The following is a 17,464-nucleotide window of genomic DNA, read 5'->3' as shown; positions in this document are numbered from 1 at the left end:
AAAGTAGAATTATTGGTCGGGGAAATTGTCATGGATTTTTATTAAAAGTGATGGAAAAAAATTAATTTTTAGAATTCATAAGAAAATTCTGAATTTTGGTGTCTTTTCTGTTTGCCTTATAAAATATGAAATTACCACGAATTCTCATACAAAAACTTCTATTTTTTCTATTTCTCATAATATTTTCTTTTCAAATAATTTCATTCTTTAAGAACTATCACAAAATTATTACTTATAAATTATTTAATAAATAATTTCACTTAACTGTTTAAAAATTAATTGAATTTTAAAAAGGGGTGACTTTATAGTTTTCATAAATAGATCAACTTCAAAAAGTTTCAATTGGAATTTTTATAAAATTTCAATTTTGAATGAATTTAATTAGAAATTTTAAAGAACTTAGATTTTTGAAAAATTATACATAATAATTCAAATTCTTCTGAAATTAGTTAATTTCTTTTATATATATTTAATAATATAATAAATTATTAAAAATAACAATAATTAATTGCAAAAATTAAATTATTTTCAAAAGCAATAAAATTCTTTGCAGAAATTCAATTATGTTCAAAATTTTTTAAAAATCCTCGTCAAAATTTCATTTATTTTTATAGATAATAAAATTCTTGTGAAAATTTAAATTATTTTCAAAAATTTTCCAAAAAAATTCAATTATTTAAAAATAATTTTAATAAAATTGTACGCCAACATTTAATTAATTTCATAAATAATAAAAATTTCACAATAATTCATCAATAATTTAATTATTTTCATTAATAATAAAATTCTTTTAAGGAATTCAATTATTTTCATAAAAAATAAAACTCATCGCCGAATTTTAATTATTTTTAATACAATTTCAATCAAATTCATCGAAAAATATAATTATTTTTAAAAATTTTATTAAAATTCCTCGAAAGGATTCAATTATTTAAAAATTTGTTGATAAAATTCTTTATAAACATTCAATTATTCAATAAATTATTTAATTTTGTATTTAAATAATGGAATTCTAGTAGAATTTTCTAATAAAAATTAATTTAAAAATGAATTTTATTTAAAATTTTAGATAATAATTATTGAATATTAAAATCATTATAACGTAAATTTTTAGAAATAATTTAATTTTAAAAAGGTTTTAAAAATTAAAATCTTTGAAAATATGAATTTTTTATCATTTTAACTATAACAATTCTGGAAAATTAATTTTTTTGAATTCTTGAAAGACAATATTTTTTTACAATTACATACGTAATTAAAAAATGTCCAAAAAATTGAAATTTGGTAAAATCTTTTAAAAAATAATTGAATTTTGGTAAAATCTTTTAAAAAATAAATTGAAATTTGATAAAACCTTTTAAAAATATTTTGTAAAAATAATAAAATTTTTGAAGAACTTTAATTAAAATTATGAACATGATTTCTCAGACATTTCAATAAGTTTGAAAAAGTAAATTTAAAAAAATGTTAATTTATTTTGTTCGACGGCAATTGAATCTTTTAAAATTATGATAAAACAATTCTAAGAATTAGTTTTTTATAAATATTGTAATGTAATTTTTCGAATATTAAATTAATTTTAAAAACGTGGTATTTTGTAGCTAAATTTGGAAGAAAAGTAAAAAAAGTCGCAATTTTTTAATAATAAGAAAATCGATAAACGTCGCATTATTTAAAGTAGTCGAAAAGCGCTGAAAAAGTCATAATATCCGAGACCTGGAATAATCGAAATTTCGTAAAATTGAATTTTAAACAAATGGATTTGAAAATTTTGAAAGAACTTTGTCAAAAATTATAAAAAATATTTGATTTAGAAAAGATGAATTTTAGATAATAATTGAAATAATATTGATTAATAAATAAATTTTGAAGAAGTTACAGTAACAAGATTCTTATAAATTATTTAATTTAGAAACAGAAAGGTTTGAATTTGAAATTTTTGAAAATCTTAATTCTTAGGGAAAAATAATAATGATTAAATATTTATTTAACAAGAAGTTATTGATGATTTCCAATAATATTACAATTAAAGAAATTCGTAAATAAACATTTTTTTGAGTTTTTAATAATTTTTAGAGTGAATCAGAATATTCTTTCGGGTCAGGGAAAAAATTAAAATTTTGTCTGGAAATCAGGGAAAAATAAAGTTAAATTTTTGTGGCAACTTTGAAAACTAAAACTACCTATTCTCCTGCATAGCACGCTTTAAGTTATAGTGTTTTATAGTGTTTTATAGTGTTTTTTTAGTGTTTTCTTTTCAAAATGCACAATTGTATCCTTTATTGCACTGAAGAGTTTATTTTGTACTTTATATAATAATATAATATATATTTTTATTCTGTATGTGATCGATATTCACGAAACTAATTAATTTCAAGAAATTTACTTAAGATTTTTGACAATACAAAAGTAAATTATTCAATATTGGTTGTCACGGACTTAATTACTTTTTAATAAGTTTACCTCAATAATACTTTAATTTGCGTTATTCTGCACTTTTTTAAATATTTTTAAATTAATAAATGAATTTTAATATAAATGGAAAATTTTATTTTTATATCAATTTTAAGAAAATTATTATACCTACTTATTTACCTTTTAAGCTGTCATACCAAAATTTAAGGGTTCAAAAATAAAAGTAATCCTTTAGAGTTTTTTAATAGTTGGTTTTATTCATCAAACAAGAGGTTCCGTTTCATGACATGACCTACAATTTGGTTGTGTTTAGTTTAGTTTTTAGTTGTGTTTATTAATTCCTTAATAAATAAAAAATTAATTATATATAAATAATTTGTTTTTTATGGGACATTCATTACAATTCTGATTGTTCAATTTTGTTGGTAATTAGTTAAAAAATAGTGTTAAGGCTTATATGTACTTACATATGTGAGATAAAAATGTTTAACAGAATTAAAAAAACAAAATTATATAATATAGAAATAGGGAATAAAAAATGCAATTATTTATTAAGTTTGTAAAAGAAACATAAAACAATTAATAATTATTGTTTTAAATTACAAAAGTTTCGTGAAAATCAAGCACATTAAACTGTTCCCCTATTGCTCCAATATTCATCTTAAAAATGGATAATTTTGTTCATGTTTTCCTTAATTGTTTTAAAGATTTGTCCTTGTTGCAAAATATTTCCATAAAATTTGTATTTTGTGTTTAACTCACAATGTTACCAAAAAAAGATGTGTTTACTATGAGCAAGGTCCCTTTATTCATTCATTTGCATCGTAATGAATACAAAAAAATATTTTATGTTCTGTGCAGGACATAAACAATAAAATGGGAATAATGGATCAAATTCAGGACAGTTACAAGATGATCTTTACAGACGATAAAGGTCACAATTCTCATTCCAAGACAACCGCTCAAAACACTTGCTTGTCCCTTCAAGAAGAACTCAGAATGTCTGGAGAATTCAATAATTTCCAAAATGCAACAACAACAACAACAATAATCGAGTCAAAAGAAAAATCAGCAAAAATAAAAAAATCGGGGAAAAAGTTTTCCAGCACCCCTACAGATTTCTCTGAAGCCGAAACCCTGTCCTCTGGATTTTCGGACGAGACAATCAATAAATCAACTCAAACCGACGGCCGACCTGGTTCTCTCCTCTGTTCAATTGCAGATGGCGACAATTGTAAATTGAGTATTTATGATGATAACAGTACATTTGAGAGTCGCTTCAACCACACGCCGGAGTATCGGCAAATTTTCAGTGAAATCGTCAGCGCTTTGAAGCGAGCTGCCGAAGCCAAAGAGGAAAGCGAGAAATCGCCGCAGAACAATATCTCGGATATTTCGAATATTTCGTCGAACTATTCCTTCGGAACTGATGGAGTTGGCAGCGAGGAGACTGACGATACGCAAAGTGTTATGTCCTCGACGATATGTTCGGTGGTGTCCGAGCCAATCATCAAACTGATTCCGCCGCATTTCAGCAATAAAGAGAGACACCATAAAGTGGAGGCGGAGAAAACTAGTGAAACTCCGAGCAGACCTCTTCACTACAAGCGACAGCCTCTGGACTACTTGTCGATCCAGACGAGGAAGAAGTCTGCGAAGAAGAATTCCCCCAAGAAATCATTCAATGTCGAGCCACATTCCACACCCGACGTTATTCCAACAACCAATCCCAAATTCACCAACGCCAAGTCGAACAGTGGCAGCAAGAGGAGGTTCAGACCCCTGACGAACACGGACCTGGAGAGCGGAGTTTGGAACGGCCACACCACTCACTTCTACTCGAGCAAGAAGAAGGATCGCAGACCCACAAATTCCCATCCGAGGACGAGTCAAAGCAACTCGAGCAATCAGAGCAACTCGAGCTTCGAGTACAAAGATTACAAACCAAGTGTGGCCTCCCAGGAAATCGCCAAACTCAAAAAACTCGACATGTCATATGCAGAAGTTCTCCGCATGCCAAATAAGCCCAAAGGAACCAATATGCGTAGAAGTAGTTAATTTATTTTTTATACATTTACATTTTAAAGCTCACTGCAATTTTTTTTATTCGACATTGTTTTGTTTTTAGTAAGCTGTGTTAAATTATTATTTACATTTCAGTATTTGGTGATGGCTTAGCCATTGAAATATTTTTTATGTACATAGCTGATTTTTAATATTTCTAGTGCAATGAACGAAAAATGACAATTTAATATATTTTGTATTTTTACAAGTTGTATTCAAAAAGCGAATGATGTGAATGAGTAAATCTCGTAGAGATTAATATTGCTTAGAACAAAAAGAAACAAAAAAAAAATGTACCGGAATGATAGGAAACATTAATTCTCATGTGCCATTAAATCTTCTACAAATTACAATCAAATTGTTAATTCCCGAGCGTTCTCGCTATTAATGTATGTATAATTTTTCGTTCAGGAAATGAAAATTCCCAATAAAAAAAACAAGAAACTATCATTCCTTGAAATTTAATGAAAAAACAATCACTCTAATCGACTTTATATTATATATATATAAGTATACATCTTAATGACAGGTATGGACTGCTATGTTGTGATTATCTTGTATTAAGAAAATTAAATCTTTATCAAAATACATCAATTAAGGCATCATTTCAGACCTACACCAACAAAATAATTCATCGTAAGACAAAGCTTGTTTGTACTTCATTCTTTTATTCCAAGATATTTATGAATATCTTTACTTTTTTACTTTAAAGAGATTAAAAATGTTTGTTTTAGTAACACAGAAGGAAAAAAAAAAAAAACGCCAATCAATAAAGTTACCTTATTTAAAAATTAATCCATTTATTTTTTAGGGTTTATTTTTTGCACAATTTTAATAATTTTTTTCCAACTTGATATGATTGATTTTCTCAACATTCGTCAACAGCAACCGATGGGTGGATTTAGTTCACATCGATTTGGACATCGTTGGTCATTGTACGAAAGATTTTCACTACCAGCAGGGCTCGAACCAGTGAAAGTATTTCAAGATACGGACTTTACGGACCAAAAATGAAAATGAAAATGAAAAAAAAAAAAACTTATGAAAAAAATTTAAATACCAGTCCGAGTAAAATAAAAGATAACATTTTACTTAAAACTATAAAATAAATTTTTTCATAACTATAATCATTTTCATCATTTCCAATTCACTTATTATTTTCAAGAATTTTTCACTAAAATTCTTCTCTAAATCAATTATTTTTCATAATTTTCGAAAAAGTTTTTTGACGATTTTCAAATCCATTTGTTTACAATATTCAATTTTACGAAATTTCGATTATTCGGCAATTCTTCAATTAAATATTATATAGTAAATAAAAACTTTAAATAATTTAATTACTTTCATTAATAATATTTTTCATGAAAATTCAAATTTTTAAAACAATTTTTGATAAAATTCTAAGCAAGAATCCAATTATTTTCATAAATAATAAAACTCATCGAAGAATTACAATTATTTTTAAATACTACTTTAAATTAATCACGCGAAAAATTCAATTATTTTCACAATTAAAGTTTTCCACAAGAATTCAATTATTTAAAATAAAATTTCCATAATATTTATTATATTTCGAAAAAATTAATTATTTAAAAGAATGTTTATAAAATTCTTATGAAGAATTCAATTATTTTAAAAAATAACAAAAGTTGTCACTGAAATTCAATTCTTTTTAAACATTTCAATAAAATTTTTCGCAATTCAATTATTTTCATAAATAATACTACTTCTTCTCAGGAATTCAATTATTTTTGAAAATTTTAATAAAATTCTTAGCAAATATTCAATTATTTTCATAAATAATGAAATTCATCGCAGGATTTCAATTATTTTTAATATAACATTTTACAGGAATTATTCAAAAATGTAATTATTTGTAAAAATTTAATTTCAATTCCATGGAAAAATCAATTATAATTATGTACAAAAATATTAGAATTTTTCACTAAAATTTAATTATTTTTAAATATTTTAATAAAGTTGTACGAAATAATTCAATTATTCTTTTAGATTTTAATAAAATTCATCCCAAGAATTCAATTATTTACATAAATAACAAAATTATTCTCGAAAATTCAATTATTTTGAGGCATTTTAATAAAATATTTTGCAAAACATTACTCATCACAAGAATTCAATTATTATTTTTAAAAGTAATAAATTTTTTCTTGGAAGTTGAATGATTTTAAAAAATTCTAATAAAATCGTTCCTAAGAATTCAATTATTTTTCAAAAAAATGTAATAAAATACCACACAGACATTCAATTGAATGTCTGTGTGCTAAAAATTTTAATAGAATTCTTTGTAAAATTTAATTATTTTTAAAAACTTTTCGCAATTCAATTAAACGTTTCCAAAAAAATTAAATTTAAAATTTACATTATAATGCTTAATATTCAATTATTATCTAAAATTTAAACTTAAATTCATTTTAAAATCAAGTTTTATTAGAATCTTCTACGAGAATTCTATTATTTAAATACAAAAATAAATAATTTATTAAATAATTGAATGTTTCTTAAAATTCAATTCAGATAAAGAATTTTATTTTTTAAGAAAATAATTGAATTCTCGCGAAGAATTTTGATAAAATTTTTAAAAAATTCTAATTAATTTCTTTGTGAAGATTTTTTTTGAATTTTTCTAAAATAATGAATAAAAATTTTGAAAATAATTGAAATTTTATTAACAATTTCTTTCAAGTTTTTAAAATATAATCGTGTTTGTTAAAAAATTTAAATTATTAAACATTTAATTATTGAATTTTATTAAAATTTTAGAAATTATAATTGAATTCTTTTGGGAAAATTTATAACGAATTAAGAAAGAATTGAATTCTTTCGTGAAATTTTTTTTTGAAAATAATTGAATTTTCGCAAAGAATTTTTCTATAAATATAATTGAATTTTTTCGAAGAATTTATTAAAAATTTTAGAAAATAATTGAATATTATTAACATTTGTTATAAACAATTAAGAAATAAGTTAAATGCTTTCGTAAAATTATTTTGAATATAATTGAATTTTTGCAAATAATTTTACTTAATTTTATAATTATAATTGAATTTTTTCGAAAAATATTATGAAAAATATCCTATTGAATTCGAAAAAAATTGAATTCTTTCGTGAAATTTTTTTGAAAATAATTGTATTTTTGCAAAGAGTTTACTATTTAAAAAAATAATTGAATTGTTCAGAAGGATTTATAAAAATTTTAGAAAATAATTGCATTATCAAAAATTTTTAACATTCATTTCTTATTGTTAATCTCTTAATTTATTATGCGAAGAGAAATTTTTAGATTATAAATATGTCTTGACCTTCATCAAAATCAAATTTGAAGTAACATTTTTGCTAGCAAAGTATAGAAAAGCAAACCAAATTATTTCTTTGCACTATCATTTAATTTTTTTAAAAATTCAATATTTAACTAAATTTATCAAAGACTTGATAAAAAAGGAAATGAAAAAATGGTAATTTCTTAACTAAGCGAAAAAGCCGCTTCGAGGCAAATAACTTGATACCAGCTCTGCTTGATACTTGTTATTCGGAGGTTTTTAGGGTCGCCGATTAAGTTTTTAAAAATTCATAACAGCGGATCCAGTGTGGCGGACGAATGTTAAAAAACGACCTTTTTTCCCTTATTCAAGAAGTTCAAAGAATTTTTTAAGCAAATAAATAAATTTATTTTTTGAAATGTTTCCTTAATTAGGAAGGATCTAAAGATTTCCTGCGTCAAGAAAGAAATAAAAAGAGGAAAAGATTTTAAATAATGAGGAGATTTCAGTGCTCTGAAAATCTTGCCAATTGCAACTACTAAAGTGTTTTAAAAACTGAATTACCAAGTTTCTTAAAATGATCGTCATAAAATAATAAATTTTCTGAAATTTTATTGATCAATGATCCGTAATCAATATTTAAAATTAATTATATTATATTACATTATAATACATTATATAATGCACAATATTTAAATTACATTAAGTCAGTCTGAAATTTGTCTATTTTTATAACACACTGCTTGAAGACGCATAAACATCTCCAACGCTGAAAATACAGGAATATTTGTTGAATCAAATTTCTATAAAACCGACTTTTACAAAGTAGAATTAATACATTTGCAAAATTTTACAATTTACAATCCTTATATAGCAGAGTTTCATTGAACAGAATTTCCGTTAAACTTATCGAAATATTTCGGAGCGAATTTTAAAATCACTCACAATTCTGCAATAGTTAATTTGAAACTTGTTAAAGTTTCCCATAATTAAATTTTGATTGAAACTTTGTTAACATAACTTAATCTTTTAACACTTAAATCTGACGGTACTAACTAAACATTACAATTTCTTTAATACAGTCTAATATAATAATAAAAACCTTATGTATACCTATTTTAATTAATCAATAATCAATAGTAAAAATTTAGTAAAAAAATACTGAATCTAGATCTACAATATGATTTTCTTTATATAATAATAAAATGTATAAATTCGTCGTAAAAATAAAATAGTTTAAAACTATCTTCGAGTAAAATTTTCATACTACTTTTGCTTTCTTTTTGAACATTTTCTTAAGTTCTTCAACTGCCTCTTCTTCTTTCAATTCACTTAAATCGTCATACAGTTTTTTTCCTATATCCTGAAAATAAGTTCAATAAATTTTTAATCAGGCACAAAATAATAAAAATTATTATTTATACTAGCAAATGATACGCGCACAAGCGCGGAACTTGTTATTCCATTTATTATTATTTTGACAATTAAAAAATTTCATATTTTCAAGAATAAACATCAACATTTGAATAATTACAGATTCAAAATTTAAAGAATTCACTTATTTAGTATATAATAATAAATATTCTTATTTATTTTTATTCAAAAATTTTAATAAAATTTTTAGCAAGAATTTCATTATTCTCATAAATAATATTTTTCAGAGCAATTCAATTATTTTCAATACAATTTTAATTACATTTTCTCGAAGGAATTCAATTATTGAAAAAAATGTTGATAAAATTCTTGAAATGACTTTAATTATTTTCAATTTTTTTAATAAATAATACTTTGCAAGAATTCAATGATTTTCAGTACATTTAAAACATTTAAAAAGAAAAATTATAATTAAAAAGTTAGGAAACAAAAAAGCAAACGATTATTAATATAGATTATAGACTTAGGTAAAAACGAGCTTAACATTGACGAAAAGATTTGTTAGTTTTTGAAAAAAACTTCACACTCACGTTCATGTAGCTTAATATGGTAATAGAGGGGCTACTTTTGCCTTTACTCAATACAGGAACCAAAATTCCAAGACCCGTTTTCTCTGCTAATTTTTTCCAACCTTCCGTTCTATCGAGAATGCTGGCTAAGGAAGCTATGTCTTCATTGCTAAAATCGTCACACGTCGATGCTTCTTCTTCCAATTCCTTTTCGTCTTTTACTTTAACAGTTTCTGATGTTTCTTTTAAAGACGAATTTTCTTGTAACAGTTCGAGAATCTGCAAGAAAATTTCAATAATGAATTAATGTTGTTCTCCTTTTTTTTTGAAAAATTCAAATGAATTAAATTTATTACTTACATCCAAATTATTTCTAGCAAGATCGAAGGAAGTTTGTCCTGCTCTACTTTCTTCTTCGTCAGATTCAACTTCTAATTTTATTTCGGTATCCACAGCATCTTTCGCCTTTATTGAAAAATAATAAATTATTTAGAATCTTTGTAACTTTGCTTCCTCGTAAAGGAAACTTTGTCGACCTTTATATTATGTAATTTTAAAAAATGATTTTAACAAATTTTCTTCTATATATAGAAATATATTGTATGAGATCCTAATCAAATATCCGGATTAAACTCACTTATTTTTTTAAATATCTATTTTTCATTTACTAAAAAGAATGTCAATTCGTAAAAAAAATTTCCAAAAACTGAAATATATTTTTTTTTAAATTTCTTTACTTTACGGACCAAAAATGAAAAATTTCGGACCAATTACTGACAAAAATATAACCAATCCCAGTCAAATAAAAGAACATTTGACTTAAAACTATAAATTAAATTTTTCCATTTTTTCAAGAATTTTTAACTAAAATTCTTCTTTAAATATCGACTATTTTTAATTATTTTCGAAAAAGTTCTTTGACAATTCTCATATCTATTTATTTATAACATTCAATTTTACGAAATTTCAATTATTCGTAAATTCTTCAATTAAATATAGGTACTTTAGAAACTAAAACTTCAAATAATATAAAAGGGACGCATGATTATTCCCCAATTGTCATTTTTCCGAAATGTCATTTTACCGAACTGCACTATTGCGAATAGTCATTTTTGCGAAAAGCCATTTTTGCGAAAAGTCATTTTTACGAAATTTCATTTTTGCGAAATTTCATTTTTGAGAAATGTCATTTATGCGAATTGTCACTTTTGCGAATCGCCATTTTTACGAATTGTCACTTTTCCGAAAAGTCATTTTTGCGAATTGTCATTTTTGCGAAACATACAATAGTAAACTTGTAGGTATAAGTATATATAGATTCACTATTGTATTTTTCGCAAAAATGACAATTCGCAAAAATGACTTTTCGGAAAAGTGACAATTCGTAAAAATGGCGATTCGCAAAAGTGACAATTCGCATAAATGACATTTCTCAAAAATGAAATTTCGCAAAAGTGACAATTCGTAAAAATGGCGATTCGTAAAAATGTCAATTCGCAAAAGTGACAATTCGCATAAATAACATTTCTCAAAAATGAAAATTCGTAAAAATGACTTCGCAAAAATTACTATTCGCAAAAATGGCTTTTCGCAGAAATGACTCTTCGCAAAAGTGCAGTTCGGTAAAATGACATTTCGGAAAAATGACATTTGGGGAATAATCATGCGTCCCAATATAAAAAAATGCAATTCAAAACTTTTTCAAAAAAATTAATTTCAAAATTCAATTATTTTTAAAAATTCACGCCATATTGATTTTAAAATTCAATTTAAATCTAAAATTTTAACTGAAATTCATTTTTATGAAATGAAAATCAATTTTTATTAGAAAATTCTACGAGAATTCAATTATTTAAATACAAAAATAGTTTATTGAAAAATTGAATGTTTCTTAAAATTCAATTCCCATAAAGAATTTTATCAACAAATTATTAAATAATTGAATTCTTTCGACGACTTTTAATAGAATATTTTACAAATAATTACATTTTTCGAGAAATTTGATTACAATTAAATTAAAAATAATTGAATCCCTAAGAAGAATTTTATTATTTTTGAACAATATTTAATTTTTGCGAAGAATATTATTACTGTTGAAAATAATTGAATTTCTGCAATAATTTGTAACTTTTCCAAAATAAAATTTTTTTTCTTGTTTTTAAATGAAATTCTTCTATAAATGCATTATTTTTAATAATTTTTGAAAAAGTTTTTTGAGAATTTTCAAATTTATTTGTTTAATATTCAATTTTACAAAATTTCAATTATTCGTTAATTCTTCAATTAAATATATATTAGAAAATAAAAACTTTAAATAATTTAAAAAACAAATTCGCAATTAAACATTCTCAAAAAAATTAATTCCACAAAATTGTTAGTTAAAAATTTTAAAATCTCAGATTTTTAAAGATTTGAATTTGAAACCTTTTTAAATCTCAATTATTTCTAAAAATCCACGCTATATTGCTTTTAATATTCAATTATAATCTAAAATTTTAACTGAAATCCATTTTTAAATTAATTTTTATTAGAAAAGTCTATAAGAATTCAATTATTTAAGTACAAAAAACAATTTATTGAATAATTGCATGTTTCTTAAAATTAAATTCTCATAAAGAAATTTATGAAAAATTTGTAAATAATTGAATTCTTTTGGAAAAGTTTATTAAAATCGTAAATATTAAAAATCATTGAATTGAGAACATTTTTTGAAAATAATTAAAATTTTGCCACGAATTTTATTAAAATTTTTGAAAATAATTGAATTTCGGAGAAAAATTGAATTATTTCTAAATATAATTGAAATTTTGACGAGAATTTAAAAAAAATTTTGAACATAATTGAATTTTTGCAAAGAATTTGATTACTTTTGAAAATAATTGAATTTATGCAATAATTTGTATTTTCTCTAAAATTCTCCAAATTATATCATATAATTTACGAATTTTTCGTCTTTTCTCAATCAAATTACGGACCTTACGGACCTTTTTCCAAAAAAACTGACTTTTACAGACTTCTAGCAAATTTAGGAACCTTTACGGGATGTAAACTGAAAACGAAAAGTATTCGATAATGCTTCAAAAATCAAGAATAAAACAACTAAAAACTCGTAATATTTGAGTGGTATTTAACATTTCTTTTCAACGATTATTTGAAATCAGAATTGCAAAATTAAAAATAGTGAAATCAATAGTCGGCCGAATACGAATTCGATTACGAATCTGATATCAGATGTTAACTAATATATTCTATTTATGAAGAAATATAATTATTAATAAATATAAAAAATATATATGCAAAGAAAGTTATACGTACATTTGTCACTTTGTTAGAAACAGATGGATCCGCACCATGTTGAATTAGCAGAGAGCAAATTTCTTTAGCTCGCAAGCCAGTCATAACCACGGCACTGTGTAACGCCGTATTTCCTCCAAAGTTTCTTGTGTTTACCTCAATTTTCGTCTATAATTTAAATTAGTAATTTTAATAACTGGCCAGCTTAAATACATTCTATGGGATATGGAAAATTAATTTTTAAGGGGTAACATCACCCAGAGCACATAAAAAAAGAGTCTATTTCAATTAATTATTTTAACAGGGTTGCCACGCAACCTGGAAACCTGGAAAACCTGGAAATGTCAGGGAATTTTCATTGGAATCCTGGAAAATTATTTTTTTCTAAAGTTATTGTGCTTATTCTTGAAATCTAATTTTTCTTTAATTTAATTTTCTTAATTCAATTTTAAAAGAGCTGCCTTTACAATCTTCCTTCGCAATAATTCAATTATTTTCATAAATAATAAAACTCATCGCAAAATTTCAATTATTTTTAATGCCTACAATTTTAATGGAATTTCTCAAAAAATGTAATTATATTTAAAATTTTATTAAAATTCGTCAATAGAATTCAATTATTTAAAAATTTGTTAATAAAATTCTTTATGAGAATTCAATTTTGAGAAACATTCAATTATTCAATAAATTATTTATTTTTGTATCAAAAATAATTAGGTATTTAAAAAGAAATATTATTAAAAAATTCGTCTCAAGAATTCAATTATTTTCAAAAGTAATAAAATTCTTAGCAGAAATTCAATTATGGTCAAAAGTTTAAAAAAAGTTACAGTCAAAATTTCAATTATTTTTGTAAATATTAAAATTTTTCTCTAAAATTCAATTATTTTTAAAAATTTCAATAAAATTCTTGGGAATATTTCAATTATTTAAAAAAAAATTAATAAAATTCTTGACAAAATTTCAATTATTTTCAAAAACTTTTCTCAATTCAATGAAACTTTTTTACAGAGATTCAATTATTTTTGATACATTTTTAATCTAATTTCTCGAAAAATGAAATTATTTTTAAAAATTTTATTGAAATTCGTGAAAAGAATTTTAATTATCTATTTAAAAATTTGTTGATAAAATTCTTTAAATGAGAGTTGAATTTTAAAAAACATTCAATTCTTAAATAAATTATTTTTTTTTGTATTTAAATAATTGAAGTGTTGTAGAATTTTCTAATAATAATTGATTGAAATATGAATTTCAGTTAAAACTTTAGATAATAATTGAGTTTTGAAAAGCAGGTTTCAAATTATAATCTTTGAATGTTTGAATTTTTCATACTTTTAACTTAAAATTGTGTAGATTTAATTTTTTTTGTAAAAGTTGAATTGAATTTTTTTGAAGTTATTTGAAGTTTTTATTTTCTAATATATGTTTGATTTAAGAATTTCCGAATACCTGAATAATCGATGAAATTTCGTAAAATTGAATTGTAAACAAAAGGATTTGAAAATGTTGAAAGAAATTTTTCAGAAATTATTAATAATAATTAATTTACACTTTATAAAGGAGAATTTTAGTTAAAAATTGTGGAAAACAATAATTGAATTAAAATAATGAAAGTAATTTTGAATAAGTTACAGTAACAATATTCTTATAATATAAAACATGAAGATATCGATTGCATTGGAGTGATCGATATTTTCATGTTTTATAACAATTTTTTATAAGATGTTTAATTTCAAAAAGGTTTGAATGAAAAATTTTGTAAAATATTTAAATATAGTTTTAAAAACCTGGAAAAATTCCGTTTTATTTTTTAACCTGGAAAACCTGTAAAAGTCAGGGAATTTGAAATGAGCAAAAGCGTGGCAACCCTGATTTAAGAAAGCGGTACAGAATAATGACGCTGTGTTTTCTTTAACGTAAAACACATGTATCAAACTAAATAAAAATATAGGAGAAATTGATTATTTTTTGACATTTTGGTTTAAATGCTTATAAAGACAGTTGTAGTTATTTGTTGTAGTTTGTACCTCTTTCAATAAGAATTCAACGATATCCTTGTGGCCACCTTCCACTGCAATGTGCAGCGCTGTTCGGCCGTATGAAAGATCCGTTCTATTTACATCAGCTCCTGCTCTTATAAGTGACTTTATTGCTCCCAAGGAACCAGCTTTTGACGCAAGATGCAAAGGAATCCAGCCTGCTTCGTTCGCAGTTTCTACATTTGAACTGGCTCCCAGTAATACGTCCACACATAAAGCTCCTTCAGGCACTGAAGTAAGAGAAAGTATTGCTTCAAAATCTAGACCTAACGGCTATTAACAAATTTCTAGCAGAATATTCATAAAATATTTGATTTGACTCTCGTGCTTAAAATGATCAATTTTGTACACTCGAGTCAGAAAATATATGAATTTCTAGTGAGAATGAAATTAACTTACTGCAAACTGCAACATGAAGAGGAATGTTGTGCTCTTCATCCGAAATATTAGGATCAGCTCCTAACATCAGTAAAGCTTTCACAACTTCTGGCTGACTTTGAATCACAGCGTAATGTAAAGGAGTCTATGAAAGATAATATTTTTATTCATTAGGTAAATCTTTATTTTGCGAATAATTTTTTTACTTAGTGAAATTATCAAGGAAGTCTACCCACACGCTGAGAGGCGCATGCTTATTCCCGAAAACTTTTTTCGCAAAATAGTTATTTCATATAAAACCACTTAACTTAAAATTCATATAATATGAACATTATTTGTCATAAATTTCATTGCACACAAAAAACCATTTAACATAAATATTATTTCTCATCAAATTCATTTAACACAAATTTTATGTTACATAAAACTCATATAACATAATTTCTATTTGACATAAAAATTATGTAACATAGATTTCTTTTGACATAAAATTCATTTAACGTACATTTTATTTGTTATAAAATGCATTTGACATCAATTTCATTTGGCATAAGAGTCATTTAACGCAAAATTCATTTGACATAAAATTCACTTGACATAAATTTCATTTGACGTAAACAGGCTTCACAGTGCCTCTAAAAAGTATTTTAGGGGAAATAGGGGACTGAAAATTAAAAAATAGAGGACTTTTAGGGGACCATAAGAATTGGTTAAATAAAGATAAAAATATCATTTATTTAATATACAAGGTTGACACAAAAACTATTAAATTTATTTACAAATTTCTTCAAAAGTAAAATTTTTCGAAAACATCAATAGTTTTGTTTAAAATAAATATTTAGTCATTTTTATTCATTGGAATTAAGATGTTCAAAAATTTCAAATTCAATCCTTTTAAAATTGAACTCATGTAAGAATAAATGACTATTCGCAAAAATGACATTTCGTAAAAATGTCGATTCGCAAAAGTGACAATTCGTAAAAATGGCGATTCGTAAAAATGTCAATTCCCAAAAGTGACAATTCGCAAAAATGAAAATTCGTAAAAATGACTTTTCGCAAAAATTACTATTCGCAAAAATGGCTTTTCGCAAAAATGACTATTCGTAAAAATGACATTTCGCAAAAATGGCTTTTCGCAAAAATGACTATTCGCAAAAGTGCAGTTCGGTAAAATGACATTTCGGAAAAATGACATTTGGGGAATAATCATGCGTCCCATAAATATAATTAAATTCTTGACGAGATATTCATTAAAATTTATAAAAATAATTGAATTCGTGCAAAGTATTTTATTAAATTTTGTTTAAATAATTGAAATTTTGTCAAGAATTTTATTAAAATTCCTAAAAATTATTGAATTTCTGTGAAGAATTTTGTTATTTATCAAGATTTATATTAAGGGTTCATACCACTTTGTCATCTTCAAAAAAGCAAAAAAAATTTATTATGGATTTCGAAAGTAAAATATGTCAAAAATGTGGTGTAAAATTTTTAGAAAGATTCCAGCACTCAAAATATATTTTTTTCAATACTATTTGAGCGCGTACACGGCTATGTAAGTATACAACACCAACTTTAAATGCGTTTTTCTCAAAACCACATTTTTTCATGCTGCGTGATGTTTTTCTCGGAAACTACTGAACCTATTCTCAAAATTTTTTTACGAAAATCTTCGTCACATGGGTGGGTATCGCCGGAACTAGAATTATTTAAAAATATTAATTTTTACTATTTTTTTAAACCGAAAAACTGCCAAAAAAAACTTTAATTTTCAAAAAAAAAAAAAATTAAATTGCCACCATTTTGTTATTTTTGCATAAAAATTTAAAATTCTAGTTCGGGCGATAGGCACAGTCCTACTGAAGATGAATCAATTTGAATTTTGTGTTTTAGATTTTTCTAACCTGAGAAATCAATCCCGCAGCTGGCATCGGTATTTTTAGCAGGTCTAAAATTATTGTTAAATTTTAAATAAACAAATAATATTTTTTAAATAAAATAAGGTTTTTTATAAAGTTAAAGAGTGTATTTATTAAATTTAAAAAAA

At 23.9% G+C, this 17,464-nt stretch overlaps 2 protein-coding genes across 6 annotated transcripts in view; one reads left to right on the top strand and one right to left on the bottom strand.

Moving 5' to 3' along the window:
• Window positions 1-5,069, top strand: part of LOC122499993 (cerebellar degeneration-related protein 2) — a 71,281-nt gene extending 66,212 nt beyond the window's left edge. For all 4 annotated transcript variants that reach the window (XM_043608628.1, XM_043608627.1, XM_043608625.1 and 1 more), the window contains exon 7: window positions 3,277-5,069. In XM_043608628.1, coding sequence (XP_043464563.1) covers window positions 3,277-4,473 — 1,197 coding nt within the window. In that variant the 3' untranslated portion in view covers window positions 4,474-5,069. The remainder of the gene's footprint in view (window positions 1-3,276) is intronic.
• A 3,283-nt stretch (window positions 5,070-8,352) lies between these two features.
• LOC122500049 (nuclear factor NF-kappa-B p110 subunit) overlaps window positions 8,353-17,464 on the bottom strand; it is a 34,324-nt gene continuing 25,212 nt past the window's right edge. For both annotated transcript variants that reach the window (XM_043608755.1, XM_043608754.1), the window contains exons 13-18: window positions 15,436-15,559; window positions 15,025-15,266; window positions 13,016-13,162; window positions 10,061-10,165; window positions 9,722-9,979; window positions 8,353-9,120 (exon numbers count right to left, since the gene is read on the bottom strand). In XM_043608755.1, coding sequence (XP_043464690.1) covers window positions 9,019-9,120; window positions 9,722-9,979; window positions 10,061-10,165; window positions 13,016-13,162; window positions 15,025-15,266; window positions 15,436-15,559 — 978 coding nt within the window. In that variant the 3' untranslated portion in view covers window positions 8,353-9,018. The remainder of the gene's footprint in view (window positions 9,121-9,721; window positions 9,980-10,060; window positions 10,166-13,015; window positions 13,163-15,024; window positions 15,267-15,435; window positions 15,560-17,464) is intronic.

This window comes from Leptopilina heterotoma, unplaced genomic scaffold (genome assembly GCF_015476425.1).
Source record: "Leptopilina heterotoma isolate Lh14 unplaced genomic scaffold, ASM1547642v1 Lhet_180, whole genome shotgun sequence".
NCBI classification, from domain to species: domain Eukaryota; kingdom Metazoa; phylum Arthropoda; class Insecta; order Hymenoptera; family Figitidae; genus Leptopilina; species Leptopilina heterotoma.
This window is presented reverse-complemented; position numbering and strand designations above follow the sequence as displayed.